This window comes from Stegostoma tigrinum, chromosome 36 (assembly GCF_030684315.1).
Source record: "Stegostoma tigrinum isolate sSteTig4 chromosome 36, sSteTig4.hap1, whole genome shotgun sequence".
Taxonomy (NCBI): domain Eukaryota; kingdom Metazoa; phylum Chordata; class Chondrichthyes; order Orectolobiformes; family Stegostomatidae; genus Stegostoma; species Stegostoma tigrinum.
In genome coordinates, this window is record NC_081389.1 from 22,650,418 (window position 1) to 22,677,375 (window position 26,958).

General features: G+C 38.6%; 1 protein-coding gene across 1 annotated transcript in view; it reads right to left on the reverse strand.

The window, feature by feature from the left end:
- furina (furin (paired basic amino acid cleaving enzyme) a) overlaps positions 1 to 26,742 on the reverse strand; it is an 84,362-nt gene extending 57,620 nt beyond the window's left edge. Inside the window, exon 1 of the mRNA XM_048520573.2 lies at positions 26,090 to 26,742. Within this exon, the coding sequence (XP_048376530.1) occupies positions 26,090 to 26,260 (171 nt within the window). The 5' untranslated portion in view covers positions 26,261 to 26,742. The remainder of the gene's footprint in view (positions 1 to 26,089) is intronic.
- Between the last annotated feature and the right edge of the window lie 216 nt (positions 26,743 to 26,958).

Consider the following 26,958-nt stretch of genomic DNA (forward strand, 5'->3'; position numbering starts at 1 on the left):
TCCACAAATCAACAAAAAAGACAGACCGTGCTAGAAATACGCGATAGATCTGCCAGCATCTGTGAAGACAGAAGAAAGTTAAGCTTTCAGGTCAAGAACATTTCTTCAGTTATGAAGAAAGCTCATTGACCAGAAACATTAACCATGCTGCTAAAAGCAGCCGAAACAATATTCAGCACACAAATTACACCATGAGTTAAGCTCAAAAACCAATAGCTTCTTGACTATCGTTTCACACAACACAACGTTTTTGAAAACTGAGCAATTCAGATAAAGGGCACATCATCTTGCTAAGCTGTTGACGGAGTTCGAGAGAATGAGGTAAATCAAGAAATAATTAGGCAATCCCAAAGTGAGTTTAAAACCTTTAAGATTTAGGAGAAAAAGGTCAAGTCATAAGGCATCTAAATTCAAGAATAAATGTAGGAAGATATTTTAAAAAACCAGATAAGAAATAAGTTTTCATACAAAATTTGTTCCCCTTTTAGCTCGAAATTGCTTCTCCATTGAATGGTGACCTAAAGAAGCTAATCATTGAATCTGCAATGCAACTCAAAAATCACCATGCATCTAGTAACCGATGTTAGCAACAATCAGCAGCTACCTTGGATGTATACTGCAACATTCGCACAAAAATAATTTCCCAAAGTAGGTTACAGAACATCAAGCTGAAAGTACTGAAAAGTTACAGGAGCTACTAAAGACAGGGTCAAAAGGAGGCTAGTAGCCCCTTCTTGGAGAAGATCATGGACAAGGGGAAGAATGGACTTAATTAAAATTGTTTATGTTAACTAAAAGTTCATCCAAAATAGAATGCATTCTTCCAACAAAACCTTGTATTTAAAAATACTTGCTATTTTAAAGGAATATGCACACAGCTTTCATTTAAAAAAGCTGAGTGCAAAAATATGCATGATACAAGTTTCAGATGAGTTACATGATACAAGCTTCAGTAGTTTACTTTCAAATTACACAGCAAAACCTTCCAGCTGTTGTGTCTAGCCATTCAATCTTGTACAACGTTAATTTAAAGCTATCTTTTACACAGATTTCACCCAGGAGTACTAAAAAAGGATGTCAGTCAGTCATTGGTCCTACTCTCAACAACACGCTGTATAATACAAAAAAATTTACACATGCTATGTAGCAACAGCAATAGTGGGCATGAGGAGTTTTGGCAAGGAAATTCAATATGACAACTTTCAAAAACAGTTAAGCTCATGACAGAAACAGGAAAACTTCCCACAAGATGTTTTGTTACATGGAAATGTTAGTCACTTGGCAAAAATTAATCTATTTCAAGAGTCTGTTAGATGCATAAATATTTCATTCCACACAGCAGATTCCCTCACCCAAGTTGCCCAAAAGCTTAGTCAATGAACTAGTAAGCTATTGAAACAGGGATTCTCAGCAACAAGGTTTTCCCCACATTCACAATTACTCAATCAAACAGCAAGGACCAGAATGATCTTCACCTTGCTAGACAAAGGGATCAGGTATCAGCTGCAGCACTCCAACTTCAGTGTAGAAATGAAGCAGCTCATTTCGCACCTCCCAAATCTTTCACCTGTGGCTCTGTCGTTATGGTACTTGCAGTGAGTTATTGTGGCAACTCACTTCTATGAATGTTTCAGTCAGTCCTCAAAATGTATTCTTTATGTACTGAACATGCAAATATTAGATATGCACAAATTGACAATAAAAAAACTTTTCCACAGTTGATTAATCAAAATGCTTCCTTTAAAATGATCCTGTTTGGGAACTACTGTTTCTGAAAGAAATTTTAACATATGTTGTCACCAAATTTGGCTAATGTTAAAGCTGCAATTACTGAAATGTTCAAGTAATTTTCTGTGATAGGTTTCAAGACCAACTTCAAATTCAGCTACAATTTCCTCGATTGCTACTAATTTACCAATGGTGCTTTAGTCAAAGAACGAAGGGAAAAAAGATACCATGGTAAGCTCAGTTTTCTGATGCATGATAATCAAAAAGATTGAAATCAAACATCTGCAAGTAGCAATGAGATTACTGTTTTGCTTTCTAAATGCTAACATCAAGCCAATATTCCCGCAACTTAGAATTTCTGCACATCTTTAACATGCACAAATTGATGCTAATGCAAAAATTGTTAGATTAGTATGTCTGAAAGGCCTTTTTTCAAATTAAAGATATTTTCCTAAAGCAGAGAACATTTTCAGGCAATTGAACTCATGTTAGAAAAAAAAAACTGCAGAAGCACTATCCAATGTTATCCATGTCTCTCCTTAGGATTCAGAATATGGCTAATTGCAGTTGTGATTGGTAATTAGAAAACGGTTGTAACTTGTATTTTGGTAAATGGCTAACATGGAAAGCATAGAATGAGAGTGAGTTTAGAAAATAAATGATTTCTTCATTGCTCTCTGCATACTTAGTACTCACTAAAATTATGTGGCAGATAGGAATGCAAAATTATCACTGAGGTACAGCAACATTGTGCAGAGACAAGAATGTGTTGCTTTGCATCAGTTTAGAATGACTAAGTCCAGGTCAGTAGAAATCAAAAATCAAATAAGTAGCAGCTTCAATTAGACAACTCTAGCTAAGGCAAAGCGGAATATCCCATTCTGATTGGACAGGAATGTAACTAGGGAGACCCATCATGTTGGATCACAACCATCTTAGAGAGTCAAGTACTGCATGAAGCTACTGAACCAATTTTTGTGCACTGAACTAGGATGTGCCGTGTCTGAAATTCATGCCAGAATTCCATATTTCAGTAACTTGGAAAGTCTGGCAGATTTTTCACTGCAAACTTGATAGTACAGCTTCACTAAATACCTGAATAAATAAATTAGCAAATAAAGTGTATTTACCACTGCGCACAGTGAGCTTTCTACCAAATTATTGTGCATAGCTAAAATGGTGTAGCCATGATCACATCCACGGCTACTAAATAATTTCTTCATTAACCACCCCATAACATGAGCAACATAAACCACATGCAGGGATTCTATTACATAATAACAGCATGGTTAATCTGACATTTTCATGGACAATTTCAGGACTTAATCCTGAATCACAGTGCAAGGACCTCCAGCGTCCCTTGAACTCCAATTGCTATGGTAACCAACATTTGTGCGCACAGGGTTATTTCTTTTTGTACAAACTGTGGATAAACATTCCAAGCCCTGAACTCTAGGAACTGAACGTTCTTGTAAGAGTCCAAAACATCTAATGGTAAACACACAAAACACTATTTTCTCCAGTTAATTCACAGACCAGTTTTGATTCATCTAAAACTTGATCATTTCATTTTTGTTTTACATACCCCTCAGCATTTTCCCCACCTACAGCATTTCCATTTACATCTCAACTCACTCCTTCAGGAAAAACCGCAAATCCAAAAACTGGTAACCAGAAAATGGCAGTCCTTGGTTTCCAAATAACAGACTTGCCTGCAAAACTAAGCAATTATTTATGATACATGAAGTGTAAATCTAATCATTTTTGTAAGAACTATCAAATGTAGACAGGGTGGAGAGTGTCCCTGTTATATTATGGACATTATTATGGACTTCCTCTTCTTTTGTTGAATCCCATTTCTGATGCAAATCTGCGCAGATTAGCAAAACAAAATATACAGACAGAGGGATTTGGACATCAATGCGTCATCTGCACCTCCAGATAAAACGCTAGGCTCAAACCATAGACATTCAGACTGAATTCCAGCAAAGCATCAGACACACTGAGCAGCCCTTGAACTGGTCAGAATTATAGCCTACAGGAGAAAAAGGGAAGAAAAATAGGCAAACAGGAACTGGCTACAGACTGAGTTTGGTACAGATGCAATTAATTCTATCCTGAGGTAGTTGTGTCAAATGAGGTCATGTCACATTTAATTAAATAAACTGATCTAAATATTTCAGAATAAACAGTATGGAATGATTTGATCAAAGTAAGTTAAACTTTGGATACTGTATTTTCTAAACCAGGAATCTCTTTGCTTTTAGCTCTTGGATGGCTTCACTATATGAAGCAACATTTAAGGAAAACGTTCACGTCAGGAATAGCCAGAAGATAAAATTGAGGGTGGGGAGATGAGAAAGACAGGACACAGGCAGGCAGACAGACAGACAGCGAGACACACACACAGATAGGCAGATTGTGAGGGTGCAAGCAAGAGACACAAACAGTGTCTGAAAAATGTGCAGCTCAAGGAAGTTTTTTCTTTAATTTTCTCCATTCAATGGTTAATATTTATAAATATGAACATGAAGCTTATTTTTGGGGAAAAATATCATTCCCACAGGTAAACATTTCTTCTTTCTGATGTGGATGACTCCAAATGAAGTGGATGAGGTTTGACAAATTTTAATGCACCTTTCCGCTCACCAAATGCTTGAGGAAGTATTACAAGCAGAAGCCAACATTTGACAACAGAACATCCGTTTTCACACCCAAGACTCAAATGCCACAAACATTCCAACTGATAGCAAGGATATCGCGCAACCCCCCCCCAACCATTAAAAAATGACATACAATATAGCTTAACAAATACTCAGTCACTTTAGTTAAACATTACCTCTTTACTCTCAACTCAAATAAATTCCAGCCCTTCAACTAAGCAAACAGCTTCCATCCTTAAATAAATACCTACAGCACTGCACAGCCTCAAAATTTTTTGCCCCTTATGGTCAAATGTAAAATGGACTTAAATAGACATCATAATGTACGCTCAAAAATTAAATTTTGAAAGAACATCTATATAAAAGACAAAGTCCAGAAAATCTGAGATGAATGGAAAAGTCATATTATAGGGGAAGATGGATCACTATTACTTACTGGTTGCAGCCAATCCTTCAGTGACAAGTGGAAAATTGTGCTTACTTATACAAATTAAGCTAGGAAAAAAGCCAACTTTTTTTAACATTTAATACTCAAGCGTTTAGGGAATCAGAAATTTAGAAATATGAAATGAAGTCTCTGAAGATAATTAACTGAGCTTTCACATGTTCAACATGTGACCAGAGGTCTATTTGATCATTCATCGCCTCTAGCCACAAACCTGAACTCCTATTTCAGCCCTAAATTCAGGGTACACATTTTTAGAATACAGAAGCTCTACACAAGTATAACCTTTTGGAATGAATTTTGCATACTTGCCAGTTTTAAATTATGTTGTTTTAGAAAAAAAAATTCAAAACTTTTTTAAAAAAAACTAAATTCCAAGCAAAGAATTTAGACACTACCTCAAACTTTGATTATTATAACCACAATTGTCACAGGTTAGATTTAATGAAATACGGCAGTTTTAAGCCACTTTGGTTTACAACTCAAAATACGTCAAAAACTATAAATTATTCATGGTAGAACAAACATAATCCAACAGAAAAAGACTGTCATTGTTTGGAAAAGCTGAAAATTCAGACAGGTTACAGGAACAGAACCGATCTGCTGGAAGGTATGCTAATTAATGTACAATATCTTTGTTAGATAAACTTTGGCAGTGGCAAGTCCTAACTAATTAACTTTTTATAAAAAGGAGTTTTGATGCTCGGAAGAGAACTCCTTTAGGTAGCTGAATAGCAAAAGCAGAGAGAAAGAAACAAGCCAAACGTGCTGCAGAGCCCTGAAATATCCAGCATTTAAAATAACACCAGCTTATCAGGCAGCGTTGTCTTTAAAAATAAGAACTACGGGATTAAGCACAACTAATTTCAGAGATTAGGATTGTGCTTGAATCAACATAAACAGCATACATCTTAGAAAGGGTTTTGAATGCTTTCAACTATTTAAGCCATAATTTTAAACTTGTAATTTTTCTTGGGTTGGGTGATGAACACCCAGTTGGATGTGTGCAATATGACAATATAGTATCTTATGCAAGCATCTCTGAATTATCTACAGACAGGTCATTTGTTAGCGAAGATAACAGTGATGCTCCACTGAATCTAACTTTGATGCTAGGAAGAGTGCTTGTACACAAATTTAACTTTACTGGTTAGGATGGGTGTGCAGCAGACAGCATAACTATTACTTGCCAAATCTTGTCATACAAAACAAATCAAAGACAAACATCCAAAATACATTTATTGAACTAATGTGGATAAATCAATAACAAAATTTTCAAACCTCAAGGGCAGCACAAACCACAGAAGTATTCTGATCGTACAATGCAAAAACTGAGCACTTCAGAAGGATTTTAAAATTTCACAATTACGCAGACATTTGCTCTCCCAAAACATTTCCTTGCTGAAAGATTCGATTTTATAACTGTCTAGTTGTTTATGAAATCTTGCCATGCATGCAAAAATGGCTACATTTATCTCTAACAGCCAGTAAGCCTCCAGATCAGTTATCATGGATGACGTTAATAGAACAAGATAAAAATGTTTTTTGTTTTAATTATTTGTTTTAGTTTTTTGGATGCAGCACAGTTAGAAACATTAATTAAAAGCAACACTGGACAACTTAGCTAACATTTCTCAAATATCTCTAGGAGTTTTACCCCCCTCAGGCAGCAAATTTTTTTGAAACAAGAATACTGGATTTCCACTGCAATTCTAGCTAAACTGCTGCATTCATTTCAATTCTTTCTAGTCTCCCCTTTTCCTGAAGCTGTGATTATGTTACCACCTAGTCAGTAGACTTCACCTTTAACCTCTCTGCATTACAGACCTTGGCCCATCAGCAAGGATTCTCAATTAATAAAATAAATTTACAAGAGTTGAGGTAACACACAACTGCCATATCATTTTATAGCTCACAGGGAATGTGCACTTTACAACTATTTGTCTAACAATTCTTTTTTTTTTATAGAAGGATTTCACAAAAGTACAAGGCCTTTTGGTGAAAATAATTCACCTGGCAGATGCAAAGATAAACTTCTTGCTCAACGGGTTATTTGAAAACTGATAGCTTTGGAAAATTTATTGCATTTTCCCCAACTTGATTCATGTTTTAAAGTACACTAAGAATTGTATCTTTCCTGAAGATCATCAATAAATTTATAGTTAGATATATGCTTCTGGCAAAAACTTCTAGTTAGAACAGCTGTCAAATTAGACTATTCTTACAGAAGGCATCTCAAGACCTAGAATGAAAATACAGAGGTTTAGGGATCATCTGTGCAAATTGCAAATGTGAGAAGATCTCTGAGGAAGTTGTGAAATGCTTGCATACCAACACTTTTGTACACTGAGAATCTCCCATGCGATGCCAAAGATTCAGCAAAGATGATATTTAATGGAAGAGAAAAAAACAAAACAGACTTCATTTAAGACAACTGTAAAAAAAGCTTGTCCTGATAATTCTGCATTCATGTAGATTTTTTGGAAAAACAAGTATCGCCAAGTTTAAATTTAAACTTGGACAATACAAAGCTGAACCATAGTGGAATAATTAACATGCTTCTGGTTAAGATAGCTCTTCCCTCTGTTCAAAAGAACCCTGATTTAAATGTTTAAGATCTAAATAACTTTCATGTCTGATTCCATGATGATTGTGAACAAATGGACAGACAAGCCACAGCAACGAGACATGTCTCAGCCAATTAAGCATCTTCTACAAGCATCTTCCAAGTTGTGACCTCTACCATGTATAAAAGGAAGAATGAATCTACCATCAACTGCAAGTTTCCCTCTAATCCACCTGCTGTGCTGGCTTGAAACTGGATCGCCATTCCATTATCACTGGAGCAACATGTTTCAAACCCCACTCAAGGGCAACTGGAAACTGCAAGAATTGGTAACCTTGCTATTGATATTCACATCCATTTTTTAAAAATTTCCACTTGCTATTAAAACCAGATGCTGCTTTTCTGACCCTCTTTACAATAAGTTATATCCAAAGTGTAAAAGCAGAAGCATAATTCAAACAATGTGAGCTCACTCTGCAATCCTTTCCCCAGCCTCATAAAATCCTAACAGGAAAAAAGGAGGATGCTCTGCTACATTCAGAGGGTCAACACATCCAGCTCAACTTCTTCCAGGTTTCTATATTTCAAAGAAAAAGGAGATAACGTATTCAAACAATCACTTTGTGGTGCTGCTTATTGTTTGTCAGAAGGCACAACTATTTCCTGGTGTTGTACAGTGTATGCAATGGTGTCTCCTTGCACAGATCTGGAGGGAAGTGAATTTGGTCTAATGACAGACCATCTATGTAGGGGTCATGTGTCAGTACCAGAAAATATGTAGTATGGGGGGAAAAATACAAGAATGGGATAAACTGTTGGAGTAGAAGAATGGAAAGAGGTCAGATCCTTGAATCTGCAGGTAAGTCTATAGGGTGGATCCTGAAGGCAAATAACAAACATCATTTAGCTTATTCTCTTCAATAAAGGAAAATCACAAATGAGTGAAAACTGAGTTCAGCACAAAATAATCGTTGGAATCTGTCCTTATATTTGAATTATATAATCCTAACAGGAAAAAAGGAGGATTCTCTGCTACATTCAGAAGGTCAACACATCCAGCTCAACTATTTCCAGGGATTAATAATATTAAGTCAGCTACTTGATCAGAATACAGTATATACCTGAAGTTTAGTATAAACTAGTACAGAGATCTTATTAATTTTATTCATATTCAAAGATAATTTACAGTTACAGCTCCAGCAAAACATACCATTTAAAAGAGATGCTGTCACTTTAATTTTTTTTAAAAACTGTTATGAAGGAGTGGGTCCTCCCGACTGATAATTAAGGCCAAAACAGAGAGGAGCTTGTCTTGTCATCTATTAAAGGAGTGATTAAATGAAAGAAATCCCTAATACTCACTTCATTGTCAACAAGTAACAATTTAAATAATGCTAACAGTGAACAAATTAACAGAACTATTAACAAACCAAACAATTAACAAACTGAACAATTTCCAAATTAAAAAGAATTAAAATGTTGTTCCAATAGATACAAATCCCACTTACACAAACCAAATTAAATAACAAAAATATTAAAGGTGGGTCTCTCAAAATAATTGCCAAGATAAGAATTCCAGAATGTTCTTTGCCATCTCCACTGTCGAATTCTTGTGCCAGGAATATTCGCTAGAGTGCTGCAGTACTTTTATTTAGATAGTGCTTACTGAGATCTTAGAGATTTCTGTAACAGCCAGTGATTTTTTTTCACTTTAGACCTGACAGCTAGGCTATTCTCTTAACAGATAGCAGTTTGCTCTCAACAATTTTCAAATGCCTTCTTCTTTTATACCCTTGATGACTTAATTTCTTACAATAGAATTGGTCTGAGGTTGTCAAAGCCATCAGATTTAAGATTAGATAGTAAGAACTGCAGATGCTGGAGAATCTGAGATAACAAAATGGAGAGCTGGATGAACACAGCAGGCCAAGCAGCAGCATAGGAGCAGGAAAGCTGACGTCTCGGGCCTAGACTTTTCTGAAGGAGGGTCTAGGCCCGAAATGTCAGATTTAAGACCATAAGACAGGAGTGGAAGTAAGGCCATTCGGCCCATCGAGTCCACTCCGCCATTTAATCATGGCTGATGGGCATTCCAACTCCACTTGCCCAAACCCTCCCCGTAGCCCTTGATTCCTTGTGAGATCAAGAATTTATCTCTGCCTTAAGACATTTAACATCCCAGCCTCTACTGCGCTCCGTGGCAACGAATTCCACAGGCCCACCACTCTCTGGCTGAATAAATGTCTCCTCATTTCAGTTTTAAATTTACCCCCTCTAATTCTAAGGCTGTGCCCACAGTCCTAGTCGCCCCGCCTAACAAAACCTCCCAGCATCCACCCTTTCTAAGCCATACATTAAACATTTAAACTGAATTAGGCTTCAGTATCTACGGCCTGGTTTAAATTAATTGGCTAAATTCAAAAACCTGTTGTCTTGGTAAAATGTTCCTTTGCCAGCTAACAGTTAGCTTTTTGTGCATCTGCTGCTGCTTGCAGACTTTAAGACTAAAAACCACATCTTTTAAAAGGGAATGTGCACTCCTCCCAGTATCATTTTATAAATGATTTCTAATGTGCTGCCTTCCAATCCACAAGTACTATAACAACTTTTCAACAAGACCAAAACAAGCTGGTTAAATTCAGATTAAATATCCACTTGAACAGGAATAACCATCAGAAGTGTAGCTCATTTATAGGTTCACCCTTTCAAACTGGAGTTATCACTAGACAGGAGTGTTGAATGGAACAGCAAACATAAAATGCCGATATTTTGTGCCTGGCAGTTGTAATGGCTTAACAATTTAAGGTAATCCCTCCATAGCATGAAACTGTACAGCACAACATTAACATACTTTCTCGCCACTTCATGCAGTTTCTCTTTACCGTTCAGTATCAATGCTAATGCTGTATTTAGGAAGTCAACTAAAACATTCATTTAACACTTTCATGCAAACATTTTGTCTCCCTTCTGGGGAGACCGCCAGTGCTGCGTAGTCCCCATGGAAGTATTGTTGTTCTGTCCCACTCTGACATGGGGGGGTAGACTTGCTTCTGGTTTTGTACAGTGGTGGTATGTAGATGGGCCCTATTTCAACCTGTTTGTTAATTGCATTGGTGGTTGAAAACCAGGCCTACAGGAATTCTCGTGCTTGTCTTTGGCTGGCTTACCCTAGTGCCATAACTTTGTCCTAGTCAAATTGATGTCTTTCTATATTGGAGTGTATTGAAACGGGGGAGAATTAAGTCCGGCTCAACAATAAAATGCACAAGTGAGTCTGAGAGACCCCTTCCCCCAGTGCATCCCGAAACCAGCTCAGCTCGTTCCCGCCTCCCAGACTTGTTCTTCCAATCACCTATCCCCTCCTCCCACCTCAAGCCACACAGCCATTTCCCACCTACTAACCTCATCCCACCTCTTTGGCCTATCCGTCCTCCCCGGACTGACCTGTCCCCTCCCCACCTATGCTCTCCTCCCCACCCATCTTCTCCTCTATCCATCTTCGGTCCGCCTCCCCGTCTCCCTATTTATTTCAGAACCCTCTCCAATGAAGGGTCTAGGCCCAGAACGTCAGCTTTTGTGCTCCTAAGATGCTACTTGGCCTGCTGTGCTCATTCAGCCCCACACTCTTATCATGGATTCTCCAAGATCTGCAGTTCTCATTATCTGAGTCAGAGACTTATAGATTCAACTCCATCCAGCAATTTCAGAAGTGGGATGTCAAATAGAAATGTTGAGGTGCATGTAAAACATCTTAGTGATTTTTGAAGAGGCACAAGTTCTTCAAGTGTTCTCATCAATACTTATTCTTGAACCAAAGCAGATTAACTGGTTTCCAAGATAGGTTTGCAGCATCTTACTTCAAGTAAGCAGACTCGCAAGGACAATAATTGCTGGCCTTGTCAACTACATGCATATCTGTGTCTTTGTTTATATTTGTTTGTAGGATGTGATTGTGACTAGCGAGACCAGACATTACCCAGTCTCCAAATGCCATCAAGAAGGTGGTGACAAGACACCTTGAACCATTGTAGATCCTGGGATTTAGGCACACCAGTGCTGTTAGGAAGGGAACTCAAAATGATTTTAATCAATGACAATAACCGAAGAAATAACAGTTCTAAGTAAAGATGGTTTGTGGATTGAAGGGGAACTTGCATATGGTGTTTGCTTGTATCTGCTGACCTTTTACTTCTACTGTATGGAGGTCATAGGTTTGGAAGCTGTCAGAAGCTCTGGTGGTGTAACTGCAGTGGACTTAGTAATGGCATACCTTGTTGTTGCTGAATGATAGAGGAAGTGAAGGTTGGAGTTGTTGGATGGGGTACCAATCAAGTGAGCTGCTTTGCCCTGGACAGGGTTGAACATAATTGTTGTTGAAGGTACACTCACCCAGGCAAACGAAGAGTCTTAGATCACACTCCTGTGTTTGAAGGTCAAGAGCAGGCTTAGGGGAATCACAAGATGATTAACATAATATACTAAATAGGAGTAACTACAATTCAAAAATAAAGTATTTCATATCTGTTAAACTTTAAGACACAAGAACCAAAGAAATAAGGAGAGAGATAATGGGAACTGCAGATGCTGTTCTGATTCCCTCTCTGATGAAGGGTATAGGCCCGAAACATCAGCTTTTGTGCTCTTAAGATGCTGCTTGGCCTGCTGTATTCATCCAGCTCCACACTTTGTTATCAAAGAAATAAGGAGGATTGGTTATCTGGCTAGTCAAGCTTGTTCCACTGCCATTCAGCAAATGGCTCATGAGGATATGAAAGGCCTACATAAAGTCATTTTCTTTAGATCATGGCACTATTGTCACGTCCATTTTAGCAGGCACCACAAACTAAATTCTGCTTTATTCCCTTGATACAGTATGAAGCAACTTAAACTTTAGAAGAAAACGCTATCTATTGTTATATAATTCAATTCAATGTAGGAAATTTGAGGAAGTGACGCACAAATTTGAGAAATAAACCAAGCCACACCACAAGAAAACTGAAATCAAGGATTTCTGTCTGGAAGTTTAAAACAAATCCAAAATTTTAAAATCACTTGAAAAATTTATATCGATAGCTTACAATACATTGAAACAGAAGGACACAAATGGAGCTATTTGAAACAAGTCACTGAGGCCAAACAGGTTGGAACTCTACAAGAATGGGGAGCGATCTAATTGAAACACATACGATTCTCTACAGGCTTGAAAGAGTAAATGCCAAGACGATGTTTGCCTTCATGGGTGCATCTAGAACCAGAGGGTGGAGTCTCAGAATAACAGGGTGCCAAATTGAGACTGAGGTGAAGAGAAATTTCTTTTCAGAGGGTTAAGTCTTTGCAACTCTTTGCCACAGCTGTGGAGCAACAGTCCTTGTGTATACTTAAGGCCAAGCTGGATAGATTCTTGATCAGCAGAGCAATCAAGCGTTATGGAGAAGGGGCAGGTAAGTAGATGTGAGGAATGGCAGATCAGTCATGACTCTACTGAAGGCAGAGGAAGCTCAAACAGCCTACCAATGTTCCTATTTCTTATGGCCTTAACAATTAGCTTTCAAAATGGAAAAGTGTAAAGCAAAAAGACAGATAATGAACGAGCTCTAAATACCATTCTAAAACTCAAACTTTAATGAAGCTCGAGCCAAAATAACTGAAGAGTGTTCATGTACTCCATCACTAAAGTAATGGTGTACGATTGAAGCAAAGTGGCATAAGACACAAATTTCAAGTTTAAGTAATTTGTAAATTGAAAAAAAGTTGAAGATTTCCTAGATACAAACCATGCCAAATAAAGGGCAAGATTCAAATCTGTTGAAAGCTTACTCTTCTTTACTTACTCCATTCGTGTGGAGTACCTTACAAAGGAAGCCACAAATACGTTCTAAAGGAGGTCATCACCGACCTGAAACTGTAACCCTGTTTTTCTCCACAAATGCAACATGATCTGTTTAGGGTATTTCCTTTTTAAGATTACAGCATCTAAAGAATTTTGCTTCTGTAATGAAAACCCCATAATAAGAAATATTTGGGTTAACAGAATAGACTGGGTTTTGCATTTGTTAGAAGACATCATGCGATTAAATTAAAATCTTAAAAAGAAATGTGCAGCGTAGTTGAAAAAAATTCCAAAAGCACTTTTCTGGGTTCCTGGCTCAAGTGTCAGAATCTAATCAACTAGTTGTGGTTAAAATTACACACACATTAGCAATTTCTCAGGTCAGAATTCCAAGTTTTAAAAAATTGCACACAAGACAACCTTCATACATTATTAAACAGGGGGGGGGGGGGTAGTTAGGAAAGATTTACCAGGATGTTGTTGGGAATGGATGGTTTGAGATATAAAGAGAGGCTGGGACTTGTTTTTCCACTGCAGCATAGGAGGCTGAGGGTGGCCTTAATGATGTTTACAAAATCAGGAGAGGAATAAACAAAGTGAATGACAAGGGTCTTTTCCGTAGGGTGGGGAGGGGGGGGACAGGGTGGTTTTAAAACTAGGGGGCATATTTTTAAGGTGAGAAGAGAAAGATTTAAAAAGGCACCTGAGGAGTAGTTTCTTCCCCCCACCCACACAGTGATTCGCGTGTGGAATGAACTGCCAGACAAAAAGTGGTGGACACAGGTAGTTACATTGTGTAAAAGACATTTGGATAAGTTCATACGTAGAAAAGATTTGGAGGAGGGACATGGGCCAAACACAGACAGGTGGGACTAGTTTAATTTGGGAACATGGTCAGCGTGAACCGGTTGGACCAAAAGGGTCAGTTTCCCTCACCCCTATCCCAGGCCCCAAGATGACTTTCCACACTAAGCAGAGGTTCACCTGCATATCTGCCAATGTGGTATACTGCATCCACTGTACCCGGTGTGGCTTCCTCTACATTGGGGAAACTAAGCGGAGGCTTGGGGACCACTTTGCAGAACACCTCCGCTCGGTTCACAATAAACAACTGCACCTCCCAGTCGCAAACCATTTCCACTCCCCCTCCCATTCTTTAGATGGCATGTCCATCATGGGCCTCCTACAGTGCCACAATTATGCCACCTGAAGGTTGCAGGAACAGCAACTCATATTCCGCTTGGGAACCCTGCAGCCTAATGGTATCAATGTGGACTTCACCGGCTTCAAAATCTCCCCTTCCCCCACCACATCCCAAAACCAGCCCAGTTCGTCCCCTCCCCCCACTGCACCACACAACCAGCCCAGCTCTTCCCCTCCACCCACTGCATCCCAAAACCAGTCCAACCTGTCTCTGCCTCCCTAACCTTTCTCCCTCTCACCCATTCCCTCCTCCCACCCCAAGCCGCACCTCCATCTCCTACCTACTAACCTTATCCCACCTCCTTGACCTGTCCGTCTTCCCTGGACTGACCTATCCCCTCCCTACCTATACTCTCCTCTCCACTATCTTCTTTTCTCTCCATCTTCGGTCCGCCTCCCCCCCTCTCCCTATTTATTCCAGAACCCTCACCCCATCCCCCTCTCTGAAGGAGGGTCTAGGCCCGAAACTTCAGCTTTTGTGCTCCTGAGATGCTGCTGGGCCTGCTGTGTTCATCCAGCCTCTCATTTTATTATCTTGGATTCTCCAGCATCTGCAGTTCCCATTATCACAGGTTCCATACTGTATGACTTTATAAACATGAAACAGATCTGTTTGGGCTTTTAACCTGCACTAAAGATCTGAAGAGAGAAGTCAGCAAAATTCATCCAACCTTTGAAATTTACAGAACAAATAAATAACACATTTGAAAGAGCAAATGTTGCAATAATCAAACATTAGCTGAGTTTATGTAGAGTTAAGCCAATCCATGATGTTTTTGCTGCTTAAAATCATTTAGCCCCCAGAAAATAAAAGTCAGTTCTCAGAAAAGTCTATAAAGTTAAACTGAATTACAAACGCACTGCAGCTTTACACGTAGAGGGACTGAATACTAATTCAATCTGACGAACAGCATTAAATGTCAAGTCTTCTAAAATAAATGGCTAATTTAACATTTATAGGTTCAGCTAATTGATTTCAATTTTACTAAATGATTTACAGCACTGAAATGAATCGCTGGTACAACAGACTCACCTCAATTCTCCAGCATTTATGAATTGATACAATGACCTCCGAACTACTGCTGCAGTCTTCTCTTTCTGCCATTACCAACTCAGGGGTTTCATACTCATGCTTAATTCCATTAGCTAAACATGTATTTTTGACCCTACAAACTATGACCTTCTTTAACATTTTACTTCAGGTGATATTTTCATTCCAGCTTTAGAAGATAGTTGCATGTTGACAAGATGTTTAGCAGTGTGAAAGTTTTCTTCATTCATTGACAAGCTTGTAACTTCTGGCCCTCGGCCTAACCAAACAAATGAATTGATGCTCAAAGAATCTACTTCTACTCTGGAGTCAGTTGAGGTGCAAGCTTTAGGTGTGAAATCAATGGTAACCAATATAAATAATACAAAACCAAAACCTGATTTTAAAAATTTGCTAATGTTTTTGAAATGGATTGTAAGGAAGCATTCGCTTAAATTTTGCTCAAGAGAAAAACAATTCTGATTTTATAATAAAGGCTTACTTGCACAGTACAAACATCTATTTAGCTTAAAATTTAGCAGTGCCAATGGTGCTATTGCAATAGTTGTCATCCCTGCTTTAAAATTTGATGGTTTTAAGCTTCAAATACATGATCCTATACAGAGTTCATACTGTCTGCTCTTGCTCTGCTGCACCTCAAACTATTTGCTGTTGCTTTCTCAAAATGCCGGAATTAAAAACATGTTGCCATACCAGCCTAGTGAGAGACATTTTCAAATATTAGAAAAAAATAAATATATTTATCTTAATTTCTAAATTCTAACTTTTTCTGCACCTCCCATTCTCAGGTTGGCCCAAATTTAATTGCTTAATTATTACAAAAGTTAATGTGGCATTTAATTTTACACAGCAAGGTCCCACGAAGTACAGATAAATAATATTATTTATTTTGGACAAAGATAAAAATGTACAGTCCAGGAAAAGTTCCTGATCTTCTTCAAAATACAACCATTGTATTTTTTCTTCACTTCTAAATGAATAGGTTTCCAGGTTTAATCCTTGGCTTAACTCAGAATTGATACAACAAAAATCAAAAATGTAGAAAAAAATTCACAAGTAAAAATTGTCACCATTCCAAGAAAATAATTTTCTAGCAGATAGCATCAACTGCACAGCAAGCCATTCATGCTCAAGTGGTGAATGCCAGCATTTTACTCCACACAAGCCTCTTCTCACCCGACTGTCAAACTCTATCTGCATCTCTTTCTATTGTTTTCCTTCAAGTTCTTTCCCCTCAACTGTATCCAAGCTAGTCACAAACAGACAACGTGGTAGCAAGGTCCATAATGTAATTTCTCTCCTGCATAAGAGAGATGTACCCTAATCTTCACTATCCTCTCCATATCCCACCTACACTTCCTGAAAGCAGGACTGTATCCTGTTGGGATACAGTTCCAAGCATGCCAATCTAAACTGACAACATCCATAAAACAAGGGGTTTTTGTCTGCTAATTGCTTGGTACAATTTACAGTAGCTTAAAGCATCAACAACAGGCTATAATGAGAAAGTCAGTAATAACTAATAAATCCAATGAGGAATTCGGCAAGTAACATTTATACCAACACTGCGATGTTGAACTTACTACCACGTGGCTCAATTAAGCAGATTAGTTTGGTGGTATTTAAGAGAAAGCCAGATAAGCACAAGGAAACAGGAATGCAAAGACATACAGATAGGATGAGATGACACAGGGTGAGAGAAGGCTTATGTGGAACAAACAGCAGTTGAGACCTGCTGGGCCCAACACCAAAGGAACAGTTGTTTCTGTTCTGCTGTATTCTGGAAAGTAGAAAATTTCAGTCCAATCCCAGATATAAACCATCCTTAAAAAGATGCAATTATTAAACTGCTAAATGCACTTGGACTTAATGCTCATGTTTCACTGCAATTACATGAACTAACGAAATCTAGTTCAGACATGTGAATACCTCAGCATCAAAAAACTGCAGTAACTCTAAACAAAGAAAAAAGGTTTTAAAAAATGTTGTAAAATTAGCAATTTGAAAATTATGGTCCTGTTTATTTGATGTGGTTTTCCCCTACATTTGCATAGCAAACACCTAAAAACCAGCTAAACAATGCTTAGTAATGCCACAGGTTTCCCTTATACTTTTGGCATATAATAAAACAGGCACATTGGCACCGTTATCATGCAGTCAGAATCTATTCACTAAGAAAGGAATGCACTAGCCAACTTTAGAAAAATAGATACTTTAGTCAATACCACAAAGTTAGTTGGAATAAGCTAATTTAACAGCTACACAATGGTTTGATGTGTCATCTTGAGTCTAATACAACGGTTACATCTCATTTGATTTGAAATGATACAGCAGCAGAACAAAAATCAGTGTGTAGTATTCAGGGATGCTAAAGACAATGCAGAGCTATCTGGAATAATCTTAAAGATAACTATAATATGCAAAGACATGTTTTTTAAAAAGAGCATTTGATATTAAAGAAATTTCTTTGTAGGACGATTTTAAGATAACAAGCTCAATTAATGACATACAAAATGGACTTCCTAGGGACTTTACAATTTTATTAACTTGAACAGCTATATCCATTGCATTACAGGCTTAATTATATTAATCCAGTATGCACGTCCAAACAGTTGTTTTCCAAATTCAAATCGCAACACAATGCAAACTACACTCATGGCCATAATCTATGTTTAATTGAATTCATACACTGTTGGTCACAGATTAAATTTCTGACCTAACAGAATATGCAAAAAAAACTAACATGGTTGTAAGCTAAAAAGGAAAGAACTGCAGATGCTGTAAATCAGGAACAAAAACAGAAGTTGTGATCAGCGATAATGGGAACTGCAGATGCTGGAGATTCTGGATATAACAAAGTGTGAAGCTGGATGAACAGCTCCTAAGATGCTGCTTGGCCTGTGTTCATCCAGCTCCACACTTTGCTATCACAAAAACAGAAGTTGCTGAAAAAGTTCAGCAGCATCTGTGAAGAAAAAAAGTCAGTTGACGTTTCAGGTCCGGTGGCTCTTCCTCAACTTTTCTAAGGAAGGGTCACTGGACTCAAAAGGTTAACTGACTTTTTTTCTTCACAGATGCTGCCAGACCTACTGAGATCTCCAGCAACTACTGCTATGGTTGTAAATTCTGGGTTTTTCACCAATTATAGTATACAAAATTTTTTGGCTCTCCAAATCTTTTGAAAAGCGGAATGGGGAGAAGTCCTTCCATGTTGCTAGGACAGGGAGCTGAACAATTGAACACCATTGTTAATATTCAGAAGAGCTGAAATTTATACTGCTAGAACAAAATGATTAGGTAATATTAATTTGAATTACATTACAATCTTAATACTCTGGGAAAAGAAACCTCATTAAGTATCCATTTCAACAAACTTCCACTGGGCAAATTAAAACGCACTGCTCTCCTCTTACTTATCCCATCTAACCGGATAATGGACCAGTTTAAAGACATACATGTTTATCCTTGTAAAAATTATTCTTGTTCTCACTTCAGTAATTATATCTAATAAACTTCTTATGGAAAACATTTTCTGCAGTACTTCCTGATGGAGCAGTTATTACCCCAGCCTAAGCAGACAGTTTATAGTATTATGTGGCTAATCTTGCATATTGGTACCAAAATGCTCCAGGAAAAAGTTAAGTAAATACATTTTAATGTTGTGCCAGTAAGTTCTTTGCATGATCTCATTCGTCATTTCTAATTACTTCCATTAAACACTAGTATTTCACTTCAGTATCTCTCTCAAAATGCAATATCCCTTCCCAATAGCTATGGAACAATTCCTGCCAGTGAGTGTGTGCATATAATTTTCTGATGAAGGGTCTAGGCCCGAAACATCAGCCTTCTTGCTCCTATGATGCTGCTTTGCTTGCCGTGTTCATTCAGCTCTACACCTTGCTATCTCAGATTCTCCAGCATCTGCAGTTCCTATTATCTGTATTGTACAAATAGGATTTTTTTAAATAAACTGAATTAAACCAGACTGATCTTTCCTACTCGCCACTATTTCTTCCACCCAATATACCCTACCTAAAAAAAAAAGTAGGAACTGCCAATGCTGGAGTCTGAGATAACAAGGTGTGGAGCTGGATAAACACAGCAGGCCAGGCAGCAGAGCAGGAAAGCCGATGTTTTGGGTCTGGATGCAGCTTTCCTGCTCCTCTGAAGCTGCCTGGACTGTCGTGTTCATTCAGCTCCATACCTTGTTATCCCTCTTCCTAAGTTGGCTTAAGGAGTAGCGTTATAAAACTACAAAGTCATGGTTACTAAATTTTTAAACATCACGGAGTCAGTTGGTTATTAGCACCACTTCTGGAAAAAGTAGTACACAAAATGACTGTAAAAAAGCCCCAGCATACTCATATGCATTCTAACATTGTGCCACTCAATGGTTTACTAATATTGTAAAACCTGGTTCTTAAAAAAAATTAAGCACTGCACTGTCTACTGGTGAAATGTTAGTCACCTATATCCTTCCCAACCAGTTCCTTTACTTCTCTGGCAATAAATGCAAAAGTGATGCCCACATCACTTGATTAAGTAAAGATGTCTTGCTAATTTATGCATTATGCAGGGCACTCTAGTCCTGACAGTATACATTCCTCAAATTATCTAGGGGTCCTATACACTGTTATGTAGTCTTAATCAAGTTACAGTACCACTGACTCGATTTTCCAATGCCTCAACTCTCAAAGACAATCAGGAGACGTTCAAAATTTGAGAGAGAATCCCAGATTCAAATCCTAATCTTATGCAGTTTGAGTTAAAGCTCAGTTGTTGAAACAGCAGAGGTGCTACAATTTGCTTCAGCATCCCCAAATTTGGAAATGGGGGTTGGGAGGGGGTGTTAAAGGTCCATCTGGGAATACTTCCATGGACAAACTGGACCTAACTGACATTTCAACTGCTTGAAAGTCTGGTTGGTATTTAGGCTTTATGACAAACAGTCATTTGGGTAGACTATAAACATCACCACAACCTGCACAAGTAAAATGGAACAACACTCCTGCAGAGTTGGGAACCACAAGTTTGGGGACTTTTTTTTGAGGTGGGGGGGGTCTAGTGGAACCAAAATCTATCCCCCAAATTTCATATTTGATCATTTTCCCCCAAATGTCTAGTAACCAAGCTGCATTAGGAACTTATGACAACTTAGTTGAAAGACAAATTAGAATGTCATTCACCACCTTGTGAGAAAAAGTGATGCAACACTATGACATTCCAGTCCCATGTGTGATGGCAAATGGCAATCTAAAGTTTGTTACACAGTCAATGCTTCTGTAGTGACAATTCAATGCAAAACACTACCTAACAGCTGTGTTAACACAGATGTGAACTTTTACTGTAACATACACGTGGTTACTGTAAAAACCAAAGTGCCAATTTTTGCGATATGCAGAAGGAAACCAAAGGTTATATCCTTTGACTACGCAAAACAGATTCATTTCCGTACAGTTTCTCCTGGGCAAGAAATTATTGCAAAGATTGGAATAAGATGACAAAGTACTATTTCATTCAAATCTTTTAAGTCTTAAAACAATAGCTCTCCAGAGAAACAGTGGCAATATTTAGCCCAGAAATGCAAATATCGTTTAAGATGATGCTTGAAAGTAGGTTGATATTATAGCTTCATACACAGCGACACAAAAGCTGGTGTCCAATCAAACCTTGGTTTACATCTAGAGACAGCATCTTGCTATAGAATGAGGTACAGGTGGTTATAGGTCAGGCACCAGAGCAATTGTAAAATCTGAGCGATTATAATTAATTTTTGTGTTAGTTAGTTCGTTCTAATATGTAATAGTATCCCAGTAGCAACTGCAATGTGTTACAGTAATTATCATTAACTGCCGCACAAATCACTTTCAAATGCCAAAAACAACATCACATTATCACTCCCTTTCTCTACTATCCACTTCAAAACCTACTAAAAATGAAAGGTCAGGTTTCAGTATTAATTTTTTTTTCAGTGTTTCAGACAATTATAAGCTTACTGAATCATATTCACCACTTCCCAAGTTCAGCATTTAAAATCTCACACCCACTCCAATACTATTGAACTACAGTTACTGCACATAAGAAAACCTATTGCTGAAAAAATTATTCTGGCAAATATTAAATTTGAGTTCTAATAAAGACAAAGAACGCTACTAAAATTGGAGACCTATTTAAAGTCAACAAATTCAAACTCAAAAAGTACAGGTCTAAGGACCTAAAGACATTGCAAATTCTAAATACTGCATTTTAGAATTATATGTTATCTTTTTAAAGAAGTACTTGATTTTTAATCAAAGTTTCTTTTTAAGTCAACAGAAAGATGCACTCTCTTCAAAACACAACAAAAATTCAAGAGATAGCAAGAACTGCAGACGCTGGAGCATTGAAGAGTGCGCTTCTCAAGTCACACCATTACGTGACAATGCACATTTGCAAATCAACCATGTCAACTCACCACATCTCTTTCCTGGTAAAAAAGTGAATTGTTTTTACTTGGAACCACGCCTGAAGTTTCAGGAAATGAGCATAGGCTTTGTTTAATTCAGTAATCCGAAGGGCAACCACAGACTTTCTTCACAGGGTTGAAAAAGAGCAACGATGCAAGGAGAGTTTGAATTTATAGACTGAATGTCATTTTAGCATTCTTCCATCTGAGAAGCGATGATCTTCATTTAGTACATGGTAGCCAATGGCAGTCAAGATCTGTCCTTCAGAAGCAATTTCTACTTGTGAAGCTGTTATCTAACATTTGGAGCTGCCACTGAGTGTTGACATCTTCCATCACCATTGATCATTGTAATAGTGCATGGGAGTCTACAGGATAGGTCATTATTTTTTCGACATATTTTAAAAACAAATTTCTCTCCAATAGTAGAATATGAAGGTCGACAAAAATTCAAGATACTCAAACAGGCTACTTAAATATCTAGAACTGTACACAAAAAAACAAGAACTAACCAACTCATGACCTCTGACAGCAATCTTGGTCACTGTGATAAAGAGGAATATTTTGCATACGTCCTGTTCTCAACATGTACTTTAGGCAAACAGTTTTTCAGAGCTCAATCCTGGCACAGTAGTACTCCTCTACTCAAGTCAAGATCATGAATTTCAAGTCTCACTCGAGATTTGGAAACAATCTAGGCTGCCATCTTACAACAGTAAGAGCAATGGATGTAGTGTTGACAGGCTATTTTCAGATTACAACATACAAATGGCTTATGAGAAACAACCGAAGTCTACCTATATCACTTTCCACAATCCAAACACAACATGTTTGCATGTTTGAGAATGGAGTTGCCCAGACGTAAACGTTCTTATAAATCAGCAACAGGATTTTGCAGTGGTGTACAAATCCTGATCACTCAAAAATCAGAGATAACAAAATTTGTTTTGTCTCTGCTCCAAGAATATTTTCCAAGAAATTCAGAATGCTTCATATTAGCTGTACTGCGAAGGTGCATCGTGGATTTTTCTGGAAACATTCCATTTGCTAAGAAATTGCATCTTGATCAAATAAAGTCACAGGGCAACGTAATTTATGCCACAACAACCTCAACTTATTCTCCAAGATTTAAGCACAAGGTAAAGTACTAACATTACCCTAAACAGTAACTAAACCTGATCTGTTCTTCTAATTTCTAACAATATTTTCTCGATCATTTAACTTGTTTGATTCTAATAATAATTAATTGCTTAAGATACCATTGGTCCAAACTCAAATATAAGGTGCTCACAATCTATACACTAATCACATCAATAACTACAAAATGGGTTTTATTTTTGGGATGTGGGCTGTAATTTCTGAGATTTGAGATGTATGGAGCCAGGATGCAGTCAGCTCACTGGATGCAGAATAGAATCAAGGAGCTCAACAGCCTTCTCTGGTTCCTCTTACAAAAAAGAGAAGTCATTGTAAGTAATTGAATATGCCAACGAAAAGGTCAAATGTAGCCATGGGCAAAATTAAACTACTGAATATTTCATCAAGCTCACTTTAGAAAATTATTCAATAGCATGACAAAGAGATTGCTTTAGATTGAAAATAAGTGTAGAATTACAGCATTAGACCAGTAAGTATTTTGTCTGCAACAATATCTTTTAATGCCAAAGCAGTAAGATTATTTTTGTAAGGGAAAGTATAACTAACATGGGTTTCATACACTGCACAAAATTATTGTAGGAGCAGTTCTAACTGAAATCAAAATTCTATTTCACTCAAGTAGCTTGGTTATCAAACGAAAATGTCAGTGTAATTTGATGCTGACCTTCTGCTGCTAATTACAACCTGTGATACAAAGAATCCAAAGTCATTAGAGACACTTCCAGAACCTTTGCATTCCCATTGTGCTTCCTGCTCTCACACACACTCTCCGAAACCAGCTAAGCAGGCACAGACAGACTACAAGTCACCATAAATAACACTTCACCAGATTCCTCACGAGATTGATTAACACACATGTAGTTTAGCTTGTCATTTGAACCTCCCATTTGCTTTACTGACATTATATGATCATATTCACTGCTTTCCAAATTATAGAGACACGAGCCACTGCTATTTCTCTCACACACACACACACACACACACACACACACACACTGAAGCTCAAGTTGTTTTAATCACATTGTTCATCTGTGAATCCTAAATTCCAGCCCGGCCCCTCATCACCAAGTCTTCGGTGGGATTGTGAATAAGCACACAAAGAAATAGCAGGAATACTATGTTGAGCCTCTTTAAGCAACTGGACACAGTTATGAACAGGATTTAGAGACAAGAACATCGCAGCACAAATAAACCAGGCTAGTATATCATGCGTAGACAGCCAGCTAGCTCACTTCAAGTCTGGGCATTTACAGAAGTATTAAATTTGAGGGATCTAACTTAGTACATTGGAATACTGTTATTCCCATCTGGGATATGAAAAGAATCTACTTCCTAGTTTCCATGTATCAATAAGTTTAAGAAAATTGTGGTCTGTTACAATTTTTTGAACGGGAATAAAACTTCATACAACTGGTAGAGGCAGCCAGTGAGTGCACTTTTAGACAGTGCAAATCATTCCTTTTACTTAAGCAAATCCTAAAAACTGTGCATACTTTGCAATAGGATACAGATCATATACATGTTAAAATATATAATTATTAAACCTTGAATTATTAAAAGTTCTTCCATCACTTTGTTTGAGAGAGAACTCACAAACAAAGACAAAATGCAAATCTAACTGCAACATAATGAATAATGGTTGATATCTACAAATCTGAAATTCACAGTGACGTGAAGCTTCTTGTCCTGTGATCTCAACATGATCCTATTGAGATCCAAGAATCCTCGTTTTCTCCACACTTGTTCCTGTCTTGTAATACAAGTGGCAACATATAGAAAAGTCTAAGTGCTGTTTGCACAGATTTGATGACAAAATACATTAGCCAGAGAATCAAAATCACATTTTGAAACAACACAAATACTACTACTCTAATCAATAGGTGGGGAGTGACGCAAGTAAGCAACCGATAAAACCTATTCAAAACAGGAGACTTTTGAGTAAAAGATTGAATCTCCACTATTTGCCACTTGTCGAGCCCTACTGAATTGTGTTCAGTAGTTCTAACAGCATTATAACTTAAGTATACAAATAATAAACATGGATTTTAATTTAGTGAGAGGGGTTTTCATTTCTCCTAACAGTAATCATAGAAATCTGGAGATGAAGTGTGTTGGACAAAAGCGCACAGGCAGTGGGAACAATCTCTGGTTTTGGCACCATAATGGAGTTACACCAAAGAAATAACAGCAAGAACATTTTTATGCAAAATAGAAATTAAAGACCAATTATTCAATCATAAAGCTTTTAGACTGCATAAATCTCTTGTTCATAGTGCCTTTATCCTGGCATGGCATTGTAGATGAGAGACAGAGAACTGATACTCAGGCACGATTTTTTTAAACCAAATAATGTCATCGGAAAAACAAATTGGGAGAATAAGAAAAATTCAAAAAGTTATTACAATGCAAAATGCAGGACAAGTGACTACTTGAAACAAAATCAGCGGTCTCCTCTAGGCTATAAAAATTATCAATCTGCCCACCATTCCGGCCAGATTTCTGAAAACGAATCACCTTTGCCCCTAGCCGACATGTTTTTTTAAAAGTTTGTTAAATTTTCAGAAGTGTCTAATTGAATCCCTTTTAAAAGTTGTGGCAGAGTTTAAAGGAGTATATTCAAAAGTACAGGTAAACAACGCGAACAATAACAAACTCTGATCGAAGAGCAGAAATTTCGGAGTTTGCTATGCAACCAAAAGTTGTGTCGAAACAAAAGTGATCCACTTTCCGTGAACAGCAACTCATGCAACATCCTACTGATTAAACATGAATCATCTCAAAATCATCACCACAAAATGACAAAGGATTATTGCTTTAGAAGTCACAAATGTCCTGAGTTTTGAAATAAAACTGCCAGGGATCTTGCCAGAAACAATAAACAGAGGACAGGATGGAAAAAAAGAAGTTACTGAGAGTTAACTCATCCGCTCGTTATTTATAAACAAAAGGAGGTCCGCTTTGGAATGTAGTGGAGACGGTATGGAGATGCAGTTTGCTCACCTGCCCCAGGTTGATGAAGCCGTGTTCCCTGGCCACCCTGGCGGCCTCCTGCTGCCCGCCGGGGATCCGCACCGCCCAGGTGTTGCTATAAACTTTCGGCGGGGCGGTGAAAGAGGCACACAGAGCGACGAGGGTGCAGGACGAGAGGACGGCCTTCAGCCCCCACTCCATCCCCACGGCCCGCTACGGATTCACGGTCCAGCGGAGGTGGGGGGGCTGGATCTCAAACTCCAGCCAGTGCCGCCGCCGCCGCCTCCACCTACTCAGGGACCCCCCCCCCGGCGATTGGTCTCTACCCGGGGGTTGTTTGCACAGCTCCCTCTTCCCGTCCCTCACTCACAGTCCCTGAAGGGAAGGGGAGGCCGGACCGTGACGGGGGGGGGTGGGCGGGGGCCAAGTCCGAATGGTCGGTCACTCCGTCCCTTCCTGACGGACCGGTCAATCGGGGGACAGGGATGTGTGAGAGGAAATAAAGATCAACAAACGGTGGGCCAGTGTCCGGGACCAGGCCCTCAGCGGCGGTGCCGGGTGCCCATGATGCGAGATGAGCGGGTGTTGTGTGACAGGAGCTGGCACTCGGACACCAAACGGACACCGGCCCGCCCTCCCTCAGCTCCGAGCGAACAAACCCTGTCCCCTCAGGAGACTGCGCGCGCGCACGCGCACACGCACAGATTTCTTTGATGGGGGGGGGGGGGGGGGGCGGGGTGGGTGCAGAAAGCACGCGCCTGCCCCGGCTCGGCCAGCCAATCCCCACGCGCGACGGGAATGCGGACCGGCGCGCGTTAGGGACCGCCTCTTTCCCCGCCCACCCGGCAGGCGGAGACAACCGTTCCCCTTTGTGCGCAGGCGCGCTCTTACACCACGTG